At 32.6% G+C, this 21,084-nt stretch overlaps 1 protein-coding gene across 1 annotated transcript; it reads left to right on the forward strand.

The window, feature by feature from the left end:
• The first annotated feature begins 5,727 nt into the window (after positions 1-5,727).
• LOC146158157 (sorting nexin-17-like) lies at positions 5,728-19,268 on the forward strand. The gene is made up of 15 exons (XM_083384697.1): positions 5,728-5,903; positions 6,627-6,701; positions 7,215-7,332; positions 8,251-8,315; positions 8,759-8,869; positions 9,629-9,719; positions 10,152-10,312; positions 11,470-11,562; positions 12,488-12,612; positions 12,993-13,053; positions 13,874-13,996; positions 16,167-16,244; positions 16,659-16,742; positions 17,578-17,637; positions 18,310-19,268. The coding sequence occupies exons 1-15, from the start codon at positions 5,844-5,846 to the stop codon at positions 18,418-18,420; spliced, it is 1,416 nt and encodes a 471-aa protein (XP_083240823.1). The 5' UTR covers positions 5,728-5,843; the 3' UTR covers positions 18,421-19,268.
• The last annotated feature ends 1,816 nt before the right edge of the window (positions 19,269-21,084 follow it).

Consider the following 21,084-nt stretch of genomic DNA (forward strand, 5'->3'; position numbering starts at 1 on the left):
TTATATTTTATTACGGCACGCCTTGACCTTTCTGAGTTTGAATTTGTTCCCGTGACTAGAACTATAGGCAAAGGTTGCCGAAGCCTATAGCTTAAAGTTTAAGCCTTAACAATAACTAAAACAAACTTCAATCCTATAAAAGCCATTCGACCACTGCATGGTTTCGCAGTTTTATCTGTTGTTATTTAAATTTAAAAGGTGCAATTGATTAAACTGGTTATAGGCGCAAAAAGAATGATATAGGTTTAGCATGGATTCTACGATTAAAAGGACAGCTGTTTGGGGTAATAATTGTATTCTGACTAGATTTTAGATTCACATTGATTAGTTCACGGTTAGGTTTGGGTTCAGTAGGTGTCTCACAATTACGTGCTTTATAGGAAGACTTGTCAAATTGGGTTTGAACTGTTTTAAGTCACGTATTTAAGGTCTAAACATGTTCTTGCCACTTAAATCCGTGTCTAACCAAAGCAGGGACGCTATTGTACTGAACTGTAAAACCGGCACAACTATAGGTTCTCTTTTATGCTTGAGTACAACTATACATAAAAGGGCGCCTGTCTTTTTTGACAGTGTGCAAACTTGTTGTTTTCTGGAATCATCATAAAGACGAAAGCTAACTTTAAGCTGTTAGCTTGCACTGATAAACCTAAACAGTCACACAAATAAGCTGTATTCTCTACATAACGCGCCTATAGCTCGGAAAGCGCACATACAATTTCAACTTGTATATATATAGCCTGCATATATCAACAATGTTAAAAGCACCCAACAGTTAGCAATTGTCATGGTTGTGTCTGGCTGTCTTTTAGATACCGGTAACTGAAATGTTGTTTTAGTAATTCTATTTGTTATTTGCGATTTCGAGAAACATAAATTTCAACCAATGCTTGTTTTTTTAACATTCGCAAATGACACATACCTCTGTATGGGCTATAGTATATTTATTCTACATCTAACTACAACCTCCAGCCATTATTTTGAGATTTATTCAAAACGTTCATAGAATGTTACCTTATTCTGTATGCGCTTTAATGTTTGTTCTTCTTGTAGTTACTAGCGAAATACGTTTCGGAGTCTCGTTCTAATTTTATTAAGAAATTTGATGGGAAACAATGACTTTATACTACTCCCAACCAAAACTTTCAACCATAGTACCTCACTTTTTTAGATATCTTGCTGCATTTATGGCTGAAATATATGTTTTTCGAATGTTTTTGTTTCGACTGCTTTGATTCAAGTAGTACTTCACGCGCCCCGAGGTGAACCATATTCGCCAGTTTAGGAAACGCTAGCCTCAACAATACTACGAGCATTGTACCTGACCTAGCTTCATCTAATTGGTAACTGGACAGTCCTAAGGCGTGCGGTGGAAACCAACTCAACTGGTTTTTCGCGTTTTAAAATCCAACGTCAGAAGTAGGTATGCAGAGCCCTGGCGTAGCTGCCGAGGCAAGAGCGAGACGACGCTATTTATTAGGTTGAAGCGGCAGACTACAAACTTTTTATCCGCCTTTCCTTTTGTCTACCGACTGTCTATGGGCATTTTTTCTTTGCGGCAAATGCGAAGTTTTGTTTGAGTTGGTTTTATCGCCGGCGACTGCAACATCCTTTATCGCAGGTGCTAAAATAATCTCGATTTTACAACTTGGATACCCACTGCTTCTAAACTATGTATTTATCTATCTTTCGCACAATTATCGCATCTAAAAATACAGTTTCCGCTGTTGTAAATTCGAGCCTCTATTAAGGACATACCGATTGTTATCAAATTATTATCAGTCAAGTTGATAATTACTTTTGTTTGTAAAACCTGCACAACCTAAAAGTAACAGACTAATCGAAGTATCAAAGGCATGGGATTGCTATCAAACACATCAAAAACACATATTGCGACTGCCATGCCTATTCCTTTAATTTTGCTGATAAAAGACTTTTTGAAAAAAACGAACCTATAGCGCTTTGCCGAAGCCGTATTCGGTATTTCGGAAACTTGTAATTCTCTCAAGTAAAAATGAAGCTAAAAGCACGTATTGGCTGTAAAGAGGGTCACTTTTAGATGACCAGGCACAGCGGGTAAAAGTGAACCGTCTTACCGGAAAAAATAAATGTTGTCGGATCAAGGCATTTTTGCAGGCACGCCTTACCGTTAAAAACGTGTTCTTTTTACCGGGCCATCCTGACCTTGAAAGTAAGTGAATTAACTTTTCAGTTGCATATTTGTGCAGAACATTGAACCGCTGCAACATAATCAACAAAACAAATCTAGCAATAGCTAAGATAAATATAGATATATGAGTTTGGTGTAATCAAATTATTTCATTCTACGGCCAAAAATACGTGAACATAAGTAAATATTTATGCTGGATGCCTTGTTTTCCTGTTTAAATATACCAAAACACACGCTAACCACAATTCAGTGTTCTGTGTATGGAAACTTTTAATTGGTGGAAATCTATAACTGAAAGGAGATTGCAAAGAAAATGTGAATAAAATCTCTTTTATTTACACTGGTCAAAAACAGTTTGGTCCCCAGAAAGTTTCACGGTATTTGGGGTATTTTGATGTCGCTGAATCCGAAATAGGCCTTGTTGTTTAGGAATTGCTCCTAGTTTTTAAGATGTAAGTTTCTCGCTAAAAACGTTAAAAAAAAAGTATTTTTTTATGCTTCAACTATGATAAGACTCTATCTGTCTTTTTACAAGCACGTCCTACCTTATTGTTACATTTTAAACGCAATTCTGTTAAATATGGCAAACGTTATTTCAAAAAAACTTTTATAAGACAATCAAGCCTAATGTGAAAATCTTACAAAAATTCAAGAACTTCAGTATGAGCCGTGAACAACAATTTTGCTAACAATTTCACCATTGAAATACATTCGGCACTCTTCAATAAGTATTTTTGTTGCCGCAGTTTTATCGTTAAATATGTGTCAAAACGGTACAATCAACAGCACGCATTGCAAAGTCACTTACACATGTTTTAGAAGCTAATTCGTGATATACACTCCTTTCTAAAAGCGCGCATTTGCCAGTTTGTAAATATCGATTTCGCGAATGTGCAGTCATGCGTGCAAAAGTGCCGGTTGAACCCTTTCATGTTCACCTGAGTTAGTTTTTTGTAGGTCGTTGTGGAAATTCTCAGCATGCCGGAGCTCTAATAGGAAGCATACAAGATTAGAAGATAGCATACAAGATTACGTACGATTACCTATTGCTTATGCCTTGCTCTTAAACTGGTTTAGATGAATTTTCAGCAAACTTATTTTTATATTTCAACAAATCTTTTTGCAGAATGTTTTTAAGTCGTTGTGGAAATTCTCAGCATGCCGGAGCTCTAATAGGAAACATACAAGATTACGTACGATTACCTATTGCTTTCAACTTGCTCTTAAACTGGTTTAGATGAATTTTCAACTTATTTTTATATTTCAACAAATCTTTTTGCAGAATGTTTTTTTTTCAAACTATACGCTGCCCTATGCCTGGTGTTTGCGGGTTATCTTTTTTTCTAATTATATCGTTCAATGAACACAAGTTTTGAACCCATGAATAGTTATAGAATGTAGTCGGATTGAATATTAAAAATCAAAGATAACTTATTTTTATTGTCGCGTTGTCATATCGTTTATAGCTGGCGATTTTAAATTAAGGAATTATTCTTTTATTACAACAAATTCTATAGGCAGAATTGTAAATTTTAATCCTAAGTTTTTAGGTAAGATTCGTGGCTAAAACTTTATCCTAATTACTAATTCGGTTTTAATGGGAGTTTAGAATTTTTTTTATTTTAACGAAAATCGTATTTCGGTCTTGATTGTGTTTTATAGCACGTGATCCATTGCACTGTCGAACTCCACAACCCTCTAAACAGGGACGTAGCAGACAATATTAAACAAGGAAAATTTTGATAAAGGAAATACGATTACGCGGCGCAGTAAACATTTCGCCAAGGATTATTTCCTCAAGTGTTTGTTTTTCTGCCTATTTTAATCGCTCAACCGCTAATATACCGTTTCACTTTATCTTTGCGCGAATTTCATTTCCATGGGGCAAATCGTACTTTCCGAAAAGCCAGTCTAACATACGACCTTTTGATTGCTCTATCCAACGGTTTGTCTTCGTTACGTCTTTTTCTTATTAATAACTTTTGACAATTTAAACACAATAAACGAATTTCGGCTACGCGCAAATTTGTTATTTCCATAAATGTGCTTGGACTGGAATGTAAGTTGCATATTTCCGCACAACATCATACGATCAACTCAGGTTTCTTGAGAATAATTTTCATGACATTCCGTTATGACGCAACTTTGTGACGTCATCCCTAAAAATTTTCATGCGCTTAGGTAAAAAATTCATTCTTCTTTTATACGTGGCGAGAAACAAATAAATTCCATCAAACTTTACCGCTGCAAAGTACCTATACTCTGTATTTAATTAAAATTAATTGCCTGCATGGCTGTATTTAACGGTAATTAGTCGTGTTTTACTTTCATTTCTGATGGTCTTGACCTTTTTTGTTTACATTTGGGGATTATTAGGTGTTTGGCCAAGCACGGGATTAAACGTCAGTAAAAAAAATTCCCACACTTTTTTTACCTATTGTTTAATTTAATAGTAATTGAACAAATACCAAGAACTTGTAGTGTGTTTTTAAAATGACTTATACAATCACAGAAGGGTATTTTCCTGACCGGAACTTTATGAATCGGATTTTGGTCAATTTTTACCGAACCGTAACCGAACCTGAACCGGTTTTTGTAAGATTTTAAGGAGCCAAACCGGAACTGAGCTGAATAATTTAAAAGAATCTGAACCTGAACCGAAGCCGAACCTGCAAACGAAAGCGGTTAACTTCAGCATGACGCCCGAACTTGTATTTTACAGAGTCAAATTACGCCATGGTCGAAATTTTATATAAAAAAATTGAATATTGATTAAATAAAACGTTGATTTTTCATTTTTAGGATATTTCAATGATCGGTTGCCGTTTTTTTAATACGTCACGTAACTTAGATTAAATGACTTACAATTCAAAGATTATTCGCTACATTAATTGACCCAAATTTTTAGATTTAACGCAACTTATCTTGTATGCGAACCGGGACTTATGAACCGGTTTTGAAATAACGACGGTCGAACAGGACCTTAACCTGAACCCTTTAAATTGACTCAAACCGTAACCGGAACTGAACCGGAAAAGTTAAACGGTTCGACTCCCTGCTTATTAATATACATTTTGACAAAAAAGATAACTTAAGTGCGTAGCCGTAACGCAAAAGGGCACGACCTAAAAAAAGCTAACGCGAAATAGTGATACAAATATTTATATTAAAGCTAAGAACCGGTCAAAATACTTTGTTGTACTTTAAAAGCTGAAACAACCGATCGGTTCTCCATAATTTATCAAACCTGTTTTAGGATTTCTATGATTTTCACCAAAATCGCGAGCGTTTGTGCGTAATTAAAAGCACTCAAGCGGATCTTGTTTATGTTGTATTTTTTAAACACTGGGGTGTGACTTAATTTTTCACTTATCTACAACGTTTACCCCTGCTTATAAACTCCACCAACGTCGGTCCATTAATTTATAAAATACGTTTTTTTGTAATTTATGGAATAATTCTACCATATCCATAACTTTTTTTCTGTGTTTTTACATCTCAAATATTTCCCCTTTTCCAAAACCTCAATCATTTCCGTTTTTACATTTGACTTGTTCAACAACGAAGATTTTATAAAGCTGGCACTTTATTTATTTCGATATTTCGCATTTTTATGTGCTAGAAGTCCTGAATAAAACAAGTTTCGGATTTAGGAGTGAAATTAGGCGGCGGAATGCATTTTTCCATTCCGGACACAGAAGATATCAAAGAAGATACTTCAACGGTGTACAAGGTGATATTATTATTCTAGACCAGCGCCCTGGTATTATTATTATATTTATTCTCCCATATTTATTTCTTCTTTGCAATTTACCACCCCCAGCTCTTTTGTGTTTTGGGTAAATTGCCTCTTCCTTTTTTAACTCATTAAGTATACTGTTAAAACAAACCAGGCTTAACAGTTTTACTTTACTACCAGTCTTCATAGTTTTACTTTACTAGCAGTCTTCACAGTTTTACTTTACTACCAGTCTTCACAGTTTTACTTTACTAGCAGTCTTCACAGTTTTACTTTACTAGCAGTCTTCACAGTTTTACTTTACTAGCAGTCTTCACAGTTTTACTTTACTACCAGTCTTCACAGTTTTACTTTACTAGCAGTCTTCACAGTTTTACTTTACTAGCAGTCTTCACAGTTTTACTTTACTACCAGTCTTCACAGTTTTACTTTACTAGCAGTCTTCACAGTTTTACTTTACTAGCAGTCTTCACAGTTTTACTTTACTAGCAGTCTTCACAGTTTTACTTTACTACCAGTCTTCACAGTTTTACTTTACTACCAGTCTTCACAGTTTTACTTTACTAAAGGTAACAGATTAGTTTTATCAGCTTTTTTGGTTCATAGTAATGTAAAAAACTAAACTGGCTGGATATTTCGATTAAGTTAACATTGTTAATTAAGGTCCTGTAGGAACTTTGACATCAAATTGCTAACTCTGAACCTATCTTTTTTTAGGTTTATAACATACACATTAATGGAGTGCTTCATTGCTCTGTCAGATACAGTCAACTACATGACTTGAATGAGAAGGTGACTACTAAGAATAAAACTATTGTAAAGTTTTATAGGGCTGAAAAATTAATTTAAATCAACCATGGTATATTTTGTAATTTTTCTTAAAAACTAAATAAGTAAAAATGCTTTTAAATTCAATTCAGTTGATTTGATGAATTATGTTGGTGCGAATATTTTCAAATGATATTCTATGTTAATTGTTCAGGCATCTTAAATGGGCTTATTTTAAAAAACATCTATTTTTTTAAAAAAGGATAATTTATTAACTTAAATTATTTTAAGACTACTTTTTTTTAAATCCCTAAACAACAATAACTTTAACGAACTATCTTTTGTAAAACACAGTGATGTAATATAAACTGTAATATAATGGTTATAACAATATAACATGCTCTATAGATGCCCTGGGAAAAAAAAGTCTTAAAAAACAGGATATAATTGATTTAATACATTTTTAGGACATTTTTAATCAGCTTTCATTGTTCAGACCAGTCACTTTATATAACACAGTAAATCATTATTTTGCAGCTTAAAAAAGAAGTTGGGCAGCAAAGTTTGCCCCCCTTTCCACCCAAGCGTCTCTTTACCTTAAACGACGATGAAATTGAAAGCAGGAAACTTTTACTGGAAAAATACGTCCAAGAAAGTGAGTAACTATGATTTAAATGTTCTTGTCACTTTTGTGTGTTTTATTCACCCAAAAATAATGTTTAAAAAATTGGTTGATTTTACTACTAGGTCCTGGTTTGCCATTTCTATTATTCAAGGCTGCCAGTATTTAAGAATTTTATAAATGTGATTTTTGCTCAATTGGTAAGCTTCTTGCTACAACTGTTTGTGTACGATTTGAGACCATTATATCAAATGACATTTTCCTACATGTTTTAAGTTTATTGTGTTGTCTATCTCTATTTATTATATCTATTTATTATTTTTGAGTTGTGCCAGAAGCCATAAAAGGTTAAGAATCTCTGGTCTAATTTGTGGTTTCTAATGCTATTAAGATAGAGTTCTGACACACACTTTGACTGGTAATATTTCTCCTAAGTGTATTCTATGAGTCATTTAAGAAATATGTATTTATTAAGACTTGAACTATTCTCCTTTGTCATATATATCTATACAACATCTCTTATAGTACCCATTGCTAATAAGAGTCCAAAAATTACAAAAAATTTAGACATTCTGTATCTAAATTTTTTAATTTATATTTCATGTTGTAAACGTAATATATTGGCTGTGTATAACAAAGTGTACTCAGCTGGCCTATGTTTTTTGGTATCTATGGAGTTATGTCATGTACATACAATTGCTTTATAACCAAACTTAACAAAAGTGACAGATGTTACAAAAATAGATGGGCAATACACATTAACAACTAATCATATGGAGAAATGCACATATTTTACATGCTAAAATATTTAATCTATTAAACTAAAACTTGATTTATAAACTATGACAGCTCTAAATGCTTATTTTTTTTCATAGCTATCTTGAGCATTTTTTTACAGGATTTTTTTTCTATAAAAATTGTTTGATAATAATTAAAGTTTTTTTATTGCAGTTAGTCAAGAAGTCGACTCTCCTTGTGCTCCAATCTTCAATGCCTTTCTTCGCAAAGCCCAACAGGTTCGCCAATTAAATAAGAAAATACAATATCTGTGATAATTTTGATATGAAAAAAAATTATATCTATTTTTATTTTGGGGTATGCTATACAGCCATTTAATACGTACTATTTTATTGTTTGCTTAAATTGACAAAAATTCACTTTAGGCATTAACATTTAAAAAAAAAATAAATAAATAAAAATTCTAACAAGAAAAAAGGAATAAAGGTCACCCATTGACTATGTTAGGTGTAACCCAATTTTGATATTGCCTTGTAAATTTTTTTTTTCTTTATTGAGAACTTAAAAAGATAATTTTCCTATTTTTAAAACAGTCATACAATGCTTTCACACACTGCTATAAGTAGAACAAGACTACAACCCACCTTCCGGTAATTCACAACCAAAGTGTGAAAATTGCGTTTTATAACTGCTCGGTTTTAAAATAACAATTACTTTTAAGGAAACAAGACAGGAAGAGAAACTGCAAGTATCAATGGACATCTGGTTGTTAAACGGCTCAAAAGTCTCGCTGGACATTTTTAACATTGACAAAACACATGATATTTTACAGGTAAATACTTATTGACACAATTTATTTATTTAGCAATTGAGTGATGCCAAATATTTTACAAACATTAACACTTGACCTGACCTAACCTTTTCCTGTCGGTAATTTTCCCATGTATTACGGCCACATGTTATTTATTTCACTACAATGAATATTTTTTTAATTTCTTTTTTTATATTAAAATACACACCATCTGGTTTTAAAACAATTTTTTTTTTTGGTATTAACTTTTTATCTAATTTAGTTGTAAAGATGGCCTGAAACAATTTGCATTAAAATTGCATAGTTAAACTGTTCCCAGTATTATGTTTTAAAATTACTAAAATAGAACCAAATTTAAATGTCCTTAAAAAGCCAAGTGTTATGCAGTCCATTAATTACACTATATATATTTATGAATATATTTTGAGGGGTTGTACTGGTGTGTAGAGATCAACCATAACCACTTTTTCGAACTAATACCCAATTTTAACTCTTTTGGCAACTGATTACCCAATATCGATTACATTTTTTAAACACCCGAAATAAATTATAGTGAAAATTTAAATTACTTAAAAAAAATCTACCGATGTTAAATTACCTCTCATTTTTACTATAACCTTTGCATGATACTAAACAAAATATTAGGAAATATTTAAAAAATATTAGTCGAAATTTACCAACATCAATAAATTGGTAAAAGCAAAATAGTGGATGAGATTATTGTTAAACTGATATATCGGTCTGTCTCTGCTGGTGTGTAAACAATATAATTTTTTTTAGACAGCCCTATCCAGAATGAACTTACCAAATGACATGATGCATTACTTTGGATTGTATCTGGTCTTCAGCAACAGCGATGCTAAGTTTTCCGGTGAGTATTACACCGTACAATTACAATCACAGTCTTTAAGTAATTTGTTCCAGTTATGGATTTAAGAATGACTTTTGTCCTCATTGAGAAAGCAGCAATGTTAATGGTTAGGCCAAATATTTTGATCTAAAATTATAAATTTATCATGAAAAATTTTTTTTTTGAAAAATTTGTACCAGTTTGAAATAATTCGGACCAGTTTGAAATTCTTGTATGCAGTACTGCATAAGTGTCTTGTAGTGATCAAACATTTGTTTTTAATGTTTTTACTGACGACAGGTAAAACACAGCTAGATCAAGTTCGAACTGATCCTTATGCGAAAAACCAGGCCTGTGTGGTTAATTCTACCTGGTATCGGCCTTAATTCAGTATTATCGAACATAAGTTGAACTTCTGTGCTTTTCAATCACTTACAGTTAAATCTCTTACAGTAATACGGAAGTTGCAAGAGTTTGAATGTCCTTATCTGTCCCTCAAGTCTCTACACGAAAGACGATCGCACAAAATCGTTATTCGCAAATCATATTGGGACCAAGCCAATGAACCTGGCCTCATGGAAAACAGAATTGCCTTGAATCTCCTATATGTTCAGGTAAGCCAGTGTTTCTCAATTTTTTGGGCGGCAAAATAAATACCAAGTGAATGTAATTTTTTTATACCGAACATTTGGTGAACCAATATTGTTCTGCGAACTTTTTGCAAGGTTTAATGAGCAAACTCTTGTTAATTAGTATAATCATTTCAAATTACATCAATATGCGCCATTTTTTTTGTATTGTTTGTGCAAATTTCTTAACTTCTATAGCAGCGGTTCCCAAACTTTTCTAAAAAAATTGCCTGGTGAACCCGTTACAATTATTATCGAACAATTCGCTGATAGTAGGTAGTACAGACTGTACGGCAAAATAAATGTTACATAATGTCGCATGAGACATCAGAACCAATCAATAAGTCTGAGCATGTCAACCAAATCAAACTGTTACTTAGTTTTGTGACCCTACCAAATCAAATGGCCACTCAATTTTGTGTTTTTGTGTTTTTCGCGACCCATGGGTTGAGAAACACTGATGTAGGCGATAATGACCAAAAAAATTACCAAACTTTTATTAGGTGCCAAGATTTATATTGTAGATGTGTTTATTGTAATCATATGCCAAATTATTTTTTTAATGTGCCTTCTATATATTATAACTTTATATTCTACAATTGTTTTGTGTTTTTATTTCAAATTTTCAAGAATAGAAATCTTGTTAAAATGCACCTAAAATGATATAAAAAATAAATGATTAACAAAGCAATAAAACAGCAGTTAAGCGTTTGCTTACATGGCAAACATAAGGGTTTTTTTACCGGGGTTGTACAGTTTTTTATATATTATATTTATATGCCCACCATCATATGGTAAAAGCTACTTGTATTAGACTGGATATCAAACCACTCTTTTTAAATAGTAAATACAAAGAAAATAGCATACTGTGTTTGGTGTGCTACATTATGTACAATTTTTATAGAACGAAAGTTGTTTCTTACAAGACAAACATATTTCTTTGAAATTTTATATTTTAGGTAAATATAAATTTTCATTAATATGCTGGAAAGAGTGGATTTTGGAATGTCTCATCTCCGTCATAGTACTGTATTCTCTGTATTCTGCCAATTCTGTTGTTAAAATGGCCTGGTTTTTAAAGCACTTTTTTAATGTTTTTTTAACAGAAAGTCTGATTTTAATACAAAACTTTTCTGTCTTAGGCTGAAAGTGATATTTCACTGGGTTGGACAAAAACAACACCGGACATCTTGGAAAGACTCGAAAAGCTCTCGAAAAGAGGTTCAAAGTATGAGGTTAGTTGGCAAAAGTTATGCTGTTATGATAAAAAAACGAATATAGTAAATTGATACAGTCTTTTTCAACATTATATATCACCCATTAGAATAGTTTATATGAAGTGGTATAGTGCCTAAAAAGATCAAATGTATTTAAACTTTTAATGGTGACAGGCAATTTATTTACTTTAAATTAGCTGAGCAAATACAACAATATATTATTTTGGTAGTTTCACAGCTTACCTAATTAATGCAGACAGGACAAGTCAGTAAAGTCAGAACATAAAAAACATATATATTTTTGGTGAAAAACTGTTTATCTAATCACTTTTATATTGTTGAAATATGAATGACAGTAATGTAAGTTGTAATGTGGTTAATGCACATTGCACTCAATAAAGAACTAAATGAGCATATTGTAACTACATTGTTTTAGCGCGATACTTCCTATCTGTAACAAGTTTTTGTATATTGTCAAGCTGTCAAACTTTACATTGTAGTCTGTTGCTAACTTGAACAACAATTTAACAAAAGTGCACACTAACTTCAAACCGAAAGTACAACTTTACAGCAATGTTAAAATTCCGAGTGTTATAAAATTTGCAAAACACATGCGCACCTGTTTCTAAAAGCGGAAAAATACCTTCACTTGTGCAACGCTCAAGTCCACATTTGCCCCGCAATGCATCTTTCTTTAAACCAGCATTTATTAGCATTTTTATATTTGCCGGCGAATGCGATAATATTAAAATATATTCACATTTTTATGAGTTGTGTTAAAAAACACATAAAACCTAAACAGTAGGAAACAACCCTAACTTGGTAATTAATGAATAGATCACATTTCTTTATATGCTTACAAAACAGGGCTAGCTCGGCTTAAGCAGGTTTAGATTTTTTGTTTTGTCCGAGGTAACTTTTAACCTGATGTTGTTATCTTTAGTTTGTCGAGTTGTGTCAAACGCTGCCTGGATACGGCTTTCTACAGTTTAATCCATGCCTGTCGAATTATCCGCACAAGAATTGCAAGGTTACTGTCAGCGTTGGAAACTTCCAAATACTTTTCAAGTAGGTATAGGTGCACAACACAATTCAATTTCAATGCATGTATTTTATCATTTTTAGGGTATACCTTGTTTAACAACTATTGTTTTTTTCAATAGTTTACCTTAAGGTGTAATACTCTTTCGGTTACAATTTTGCAATAGTGTAAAACTTGCTTATGTGTAAACTTCCAGTATAAAAGCGTTCATGTAATGAGTGTTTGCTTAGAATTATTATAATTAAACGTTCTTGCTTTTCACAGTTTATTAGGGCAACATTTTAGTATTTGGATATACTTTTTTTTAATTTTTCTAAAGTGTTTATTTTTTTCCAAAAGCACAATATCATTTTTAATCTTATAAAAATGTATTGTTATAGATTTGTATTTTTCTTTATTTTATCAGGTCTATGGAAGAACACGGCTTGGTTGAAACATTTTCCGTAACACGCATCAAATGTTGGAAGGTATTTTCACGTATTTACCTAAACTCAATAAACCTAAAATATGGACGGTTTATTTGCTGACAAATACATAAACTGTTTTTTATTGTTTAATGTATGTAAACAATACCAGTGCTGCCATATCTAAAAGCTTTTACTTTTAAATAACAGATTCTTTGCAGTCTTGTTTTTTTTGCTGTGTTTTATCTACCTTTTTACCATTTAAATGTTTTAATGATATGTATTTGTTTTAAAACTTTTATTATTAACAGACTTTTTTTTCAGTAGGTTCCTTTGTCTTTAATTGTTTGATTGTAAATTGCTGATCGAGAATTTTATACATTTGTGTTTGTTAGTTTACAGTGTGTTTGTTAAGTTTTATATTTATAAACATTTCGTGATAATTTAGGACTTGGTTTCTCACCATTTCTGTCACTGTCTGTTAAGAAGTGATTTTAAACAATTTATTCTCTTTTTAGTTTATTAACATTTCATGATAAGGCGACATTTTGGCTATTATTGTTATTTGACCATTTTTTGCATTTTTTCCGACATGTGATTTACACTGTCGTAAAGTTTTTACGTTTTTTGCCCATTTTGAAGCGATTATTTTTTGTCATGAAAATGAGAAATTTGGACCAAAAAATTAAAACGTTGACAAATTTTGACCTATAAAATTTAAATTTATAAAAATATATTTTTTTTTAATTTCTACCTAAAAATATTTCTTTGTCAAAATTTTGACTTGCCTGAAAAATTTTGACAAAATTTTGACTTTGTCTGAAAATGCCAAGCTGAAAAAAAGTCGCCCTTTTCATCACCTTTTATTTTCCCGAATCTTCAGATTTCGTCACAGCTTGAGCCAGCCGGCAACCGTCCATCGCCTGACCATCCTGTGCTACAACTAAGCTTCGAATACTTGGTCAGCAAAGGGAACCTTCAGTGGATCTACCTGCTAAGCAACCAGGTTTGAAGAACTCACCTAGATATGTTTGTCAAGCAGTTGCTATTAAACTGCTTGTTTGAATTTGGATGTTCTATAACAGCGGTTCACACACTGGGGTCCGCGGACCAAGGAGAATTAGAAGTTTTTCAACATTAGGCTTTAGCAAATGTTTAGCATTAGTCTATCTTTTAAACATTATCTGTCATCATTCTTAGTTTTATTTATGCTTTATAATTCGATAATATAGCGTTTTTTATTTATTTTGTGACATCATAAAGCATCTAATATGCTGTACTACCTGCTATCAGCGAATCGTTCGCATTAGTTAGAAAGTTGTTACCTTAGGAAAGAATCGTGACTGCACTTGTGTGCTACAAGAAACATGGGTCAACTGACCCTTGAATTTTTATAGGACTGCCAAACATCAAGATAATTGCAACGGGCCAACCAGGCAAAATTTTTGGGAAAGTTTGGGAACCGCTGTTCTATAATGTCGGATCGAAGCCGATACTGGATGTCGAGTGATTAAAGTATTTATGAGTCCGATACTGGAATTTCAGGCCTTATTTGTGATTCAACACAGCGAATGAAATTTATTTAAACATTAAAGGTTCAGATAACTAAACTTCTTACCTCAAAAGCCATTGTTTGGCGTAATGACCTGGAAATAATTTTTGGACGTTTTAGTTTCATCTATTTTGCTTGTATGAGCATTGTTATGACGTTATTTGGTATCTAATAGGAACGCGATGCATTTTATCTAAAATTTTGAAAACTGTATCGGACATTACAGAATGTTTATTCTATTTAAAAACTGTGTTTTATAATGTGAGCTTTGACAAAATCATACCTGGATTGCTAAATCACCGATGAATTTCGTTTTACAGTTTAGGTTTTTATCTTAGAGGTGTGTGCAGATTAACAATATCGATAAAAAACACAAACTGCAAAACGAAAGTCATCCATGGTTTAGCGGACCAGTCAAAAGCCTTAGAATTAGAAGGTAAATGATTTATATAAAGCTAACATTATAAAACACAATTTTTTTAATTTCACAAAATCATCTTGTAATGTCCGATACTTGGATGGTAAGTGTGCGTTTGTCTACTAAAAAGGTATAGTTAGTGCAAAGGTGGGAAACCTTTTACTAGTTACGGGCCAAAACCAAAATCAGAAAGGTCTCTGCGGGTTTGTTAAGTTCTAGCTGTCTAGACTTTACGCATCTCAATATAACAACGACGGTTAGTCAGGAATAAAATTAGGCTATTTTGCAATTGAAAATGCTCTAACTACATGTTACACTCGATGCAGGGACAAGATGTGCTCAAAACGCATAGAAAAGTTGCTTCTACCTAGTTGAAATAGCCTAAAAATACGAGGAATGGTCGCGGGCTGGATCTGGCCCGCGGTCGTAGGTTGAAACTGTTGAATAGCTATGTGTATTCGTTGTTTCTGTAGTGTTTGATGAACCACTCATTGACAAACCCACATACACACACATATATCTTGTTAGCGTCTTACAACCAGACACACCCAAGATACACCGAACTATATCATCTACTTAATCGGCCCTGTATATTTGTGAATGCTCCACTTGTGTGACTAAGGTTAGGTTGTGTGCTAAAGTTACATACGAGCACCTACAATATATACCTGTTCGAGAATTTGATATTAGGATGATACGAAAATATTGTTGGATTTTACTCATGATTTGCGTTTAAATGAAGCGATTTGTTTTTGCAAAATATGATGTCGTTGCTAGAAACAGTATGTTTACCGCTAAATATAACGTTTTTATAACGCTAAAGGAAATAAGGCTTTATACTATGTTTGACGTCACATTTACCTGAATTTGTTTTTGGCTCTTTTGTAAGTTATTGATACCGACCTTAATGACCATTTTAAATAATTGAAGTAATCGCACACAGAGAAATGGTACAAAAAATATCGAAGTTTATGTTGGTTATTACAACAAATAAAAAAAATGATTTGTCACACTTTAAAAAAAATTTGCCGAATTTTAGCGCAAATATGTTTTAATCCATAACAGAATGTAAATACACTGATGTGTTGGAGAAATTGTTTTACATTAGTATACCAATTTAAATTGTTTACCCATTAGATTTAACAAACCTTGTTAAACTACAAAAGCGTATAGTGAAGGTGTTTATTAAATCCCGTGCTTTTCCAGGCAATTATGATGAGCATGAGTATAAAGTCGATGGTAAACGAACTCATACGAAGAAAGAAAGGAGAAAAAATCAAAAAGGTAATATACTTTAGCAAGAATATCAAAGCCCAAACAGAATCATATTGAACGTTTCGAATAACTCTTTCTTCATTTTCAACATCCTACTTCTGCATGGGCTTTGAAATTCTTATTACGTCTTACTACAACCTCCAACCATTATGCTCCTTTGTTTTTAATTTCTCTTTTGAAATAATAGGTTTTTGACTTTTGGTGACAAAATTTGTAAGATTGTACTACACTACACCCTTATCAAATTCATCAACTTGAATTCATTCGTCTTTTGATATAATCATGTAAATTTAAAGACCGATGTATTTATTTAAAAAATAGTATCATTTCAGATTTATTGTTGACATTTATTTGCAAGAGTCAAAATTGTTTCGACTGAACATTTAGTTTAATTTTATGGTAAACATGCGTATTTTTTGCCAGCCGAGCGACCAATCTCAAACCAAGCATTCGTTCAAGCCGAGAGACAAAAACACCCAAGGATTTTTCGACCCTTCTGAAATCCAGGTGAGATTTGTTTGTTTTAGTCAAAATATTAAAGTACAGCTTCGGACAAATTAACACAAAAATCCAATAATAAGAATGTGCCGTTTAAAAAACAATTCAAGTATTTTTCATATTGACCATGGCATTTACACTGCTTTTTTCAAATTTCATTAAAAAAATTTTAAACAAATTTTAGGTCTTTAAAAACGTACACATTTTTTTAAAAAAGTCTTAGCATTTTTTTTTTATAAAATTGCAACCTTTTTTGCGGCGACCCAAACCTTAACGTAACTTAACAGCGAATCTTTGGCGACCCAACTATATTCACTGAACTATTGTAAGCAAACAAAACATAAGTTAATGGCATAAATTCATTTGAATTAAATTATTATGACATGTCTCCGTATTGCTTCTACAATTTTATCAAATTTTAAAGAAAATTCTTTCTCAGAACCAATTTTAATACATTTAACCATATACAATGATACAAGCAAGACAGGCTAGAAAAACAACTTACGAACTAACCTAAAGTAGGTGAACCTGCGATGGCTTTCGGTATACTAATGATACGTAAGCCGTAATCGTTGGTCCAAAAGCAGCTTCAGAAGGGCTAGATCTCAGTTGTTAACACACATGTGTGTGTGTCTTTCATTTAAACAACATAAATATTAACGATATTTTATTTCTTACTGCCAAAAAAATCGGGGTTACTTGGGAAAACTGGTAGGAAACACTTGCAATGATCAGTGAAAACAACCAAATCAAACCAAATTTTGGATCGTGACTTATGCGTTATGATACACTGCTTTAAAATACGTAACTTTATTTTTATCTTAATCCGAAATATTTGTTTCAGGATGTTTCCGGCGACGGAGGTTCGGTTTATAAAGCCAAAGACTCGGTGGTGAAATTCACGGTAAGCTTTTTGCCCTGAGACACTATTTACAGCTTCGCTTATAAACATAGCCTAATTAACTATAACACCCATATAAAAACAGAAGTTTGCTTTTTTCAAAATGCTAAAGCAAGCGAAATATTATCTGTTTTGTCTTTTCATAAGATAAAATGCATTATTACCGTTATAAAGGCTCGCTTAAAGTGTGTACGAAAAAGAAAATATAATTTTCTATGTTTAACCATTTTAGAGAAATTAGGTTACCTACTTCTGGTATACAATATGCCATGAGTATTGTAATATAAGGTTAAATGTAACAAAAAGTCAAAAATTTACTGAGGAAAATGTATACTCCTTGTAAAATAAGCAATTTAACTAGTTATAAAATTGAGAAAGTTGCCTGGACTAAAAAAAAATATTTTTATAATTTTTTTTTTTCACTGGGGGTAAAAAAAGAAGTTTTTGCGAAAAAATAAACCTGATATATTATATATATATATCTATAATTATTTTTAAAACAAAAAATCCAAACACGTTATAATGAAATTCATCGTCAAAGTACGACATGATTTTTTAATTAACGAACCCCCAAAAAACTCCCAAACCCAAAGCTCTTTAAAATGTAAAAAAAACCCTAAAAAAAGCTAAATTTGCATTGCAATTCCGATTCTAAAATGCGTTTTTTCAACACAGAACAAGATCGCCTCGCTTTCCGGTTTGAAAAAAGTGGAAAACGACTCTCTCATGCTAAACACCAACCAAAGCCCGACAACACAGGCAGGTATAGGTGACGACGACCTATGAAAAGCCGAAAAAATTAACCCTAAAATTCATCACTCTACTTTACTTTATATATTATTACACACATTTTCAACTCCACAGTATGTTTATTGTGCGGCAGCCTTTTTTGCTGAACCGCTTGTGTTCTTGTTTTTGGTGCAATTAACTCTACTATACGCGATCTATCTTTTCATGACCATTTCAAGTGCAATTCCTTCCGGGTTCGGTGACATCATCACCTGTCCCACGTCACCCTACGTCATCATATTTATATTCTGTGACGTCACAAAGTGCCTGGCAGTGTGCAGCTAGCGTTACGTTGATATTTTTGTTGGTGAAAGTTTATTTTATATTTGCGAAGCGTAGAATAGTGTTTTTCTAGTGATAAGGCGAGGAACACGGGGCTTTTCCGGTTGCTGAAACAATGTTGGAAGCGTACTCACAAAAATTAAGTTTTTGCTGTTTTTTTTTGGCCTGTTTTAACATTAGCATTTTTCGATTTTTATAACATCGTATCATGATACTAATAAGGAAGCACTATTTAGATTACTAGTGTTTTCTAGATTAGTATTGAATTTCTATTATGTGGGTGAATACTTTAGTTTTGTCACTTAATTCCACATGCAATATTTGTTGGTGATTCTGTCAGCAAGATATAACAGAATGAATTTTCGACTCATTTAATTATTTTTTAAATATCAGGGTTACCTCAAAGCCTTAAGAGTTCTTCAATATCTTTAAATTGATTTGCTTAATTAAAAAATCTTTAAAAAACCGTTTCGGAGTTTGAATTTATTTTTGGGGAAACATAATTTTTTTTTAGTTCTTTTTTATTTTTTGTACCAAATGTGGCGAATATGCAGTATTTTGCCACCAAGCCAATTTATTTTTGACATTTTTCTTGTGTTTTGTCTCTTTGTGGGGAGGGGGGGGGTTCTACAATCTACATTTAACATTCCTTACGATTTCCTGATAAATACTCGGCATTCCAGTGTTTCTGGATAAATGCACTTTTAACAATTGTTTTGAGCGAAATATTTAAAAGTTCGTGTTAGTTTCAAATTTCTATTAACCACAATCTCGCCGACAATCAAGTGTTTTTTTGGTTTTCCACACAGCGGACAAATTGTTTATTTACTCAAATTCATCTCATCGCATCGTTTCAACGCATGACACAGTTAGGGTTTATTTTGTTAAAGTCAGAAGATTGAAATGGTCTCGACAGAATGCCTTTTTCATGAAAAAGACGCCCTGCTTTCAAAATCCAGATGGTAGAATATACGGTAGAATATAATAACAGTCGAAATAGGTTTTTTTAATTTTATATTTCCGATGCATTTTTTTGCAAGTGAAGCCGTTCTTATACGTTTTTGAGCAAAGTTGCTTGTAGTTTAAGGCCTCACCTCCATTGAGGTTTTTTTTTTAAGGTTTGGTTTGGGTGACCGCTAAGTAGTTTTAAGAGATCGCAAGTGTTTCATTTAAATACCAAAAAGTTGCAAGTCAAAAATTTGGGAATTTGGTCCCCAAAAACACCTTAAAAAAAACACTGCCTCCGTGTAATTATCAATGTTGTAAACAAGTTATTAGTTCCGTCAACGCAACTCAAGTTCAGGTAGTCTTTCTAAATCAAGTCATTATAAGAGCAATTGAACTTCAAGTCAATTCCGTCAAAAAAGTAAACGTTAAAATATTAAATCTGGTAAACTCATCCGATTAAGAGCCATTATACTTAAGTAAATAACGACATAAAAGCAAATTATAGCAACTTAACTGTTTTATGCGCAAATACAAAGAAGAATAGTCTAATTTAAAAAAAATGCCTTATGGAAACACTTTAATTCAACTCAAGTCATTTGTCCAAAAGACGAAAGTCAAGTCATTTTTATAAAGACCTAAGTTAGATCAAGTCATTTTTAAGAGTGACTTAAGTGCACTCAAGGCAAGTCATTTACCCCAGTCATTTCGACACTGGTAATTACGCCTGAAAACAATAACGTTCTCGTATTTACAAATTCAAAACTACTGAAACTATTTTAATTGCTTAGTCAACGTAACACACTAAAAAAATGACTAATGCAGCTTTAAGGGAAAGTTTTTCCAAAAATTAAACCATTGCGCACGGAAAACACAGTGATCGAAATGTTGGCTAAATGTTCAGCTTAAATCGCGATGCTCGAAAAGTTTTTTTTTAAGTCCTCTGTGAAAAGCACAACACCCTGTAGTGTTCGAAATGCTTAGTGTAGGCTGCTATACCTCGATGAAAAGCGCAAATTTCGAGCTCTGCCGTTGGAAAACGTCACTTGCACAGTCGGTTTTACTTTTTCCAAGTAAATTGGCAAAGAACTGCGTTTCAGAAATAGCAGCCTATTTGGTTGGGTCATTTAAAAAATCAACTCAATCAATTAGCAAAGCGCGTTTAAGGCATATAGCTTCCTGTATTTGGTTCAATGACCTAATTGTGGTTGAAAAATGTCATTTTCACTTGATGCGTAATGGCGCAACTATTCCAGTTTTTTAGTAGTAATATCCCGTTTTACGGGATTTTCTAAATTTGCCTTTCTTTAGTGTTTTAAATTCTAAATGCTCAACGCAGCCGACTGTAAAAAGCTCATATTTCAAGCTCTGTTTTTGTCGATTGTCTTGCTGTTTTTCACTTTTAAGTTCTAAAATATGCCTTTCTGTGGATGC

Source organism: Ascidiella aspersa, chromosome 3 (assembly GCF_963924565.1).
Source record: "Ascidiella aspersa chromosome 3, kaAscAspe10.2, whole genome shotgun sequence".
In the NCBI taxonomy this organism is placed as follows: Eukaryota; Metazoa; Chordata; class Ascidiacea; order Phlebobranchia; family Ascidiidae; genus Ascidiella; species Ascidiella aspersa.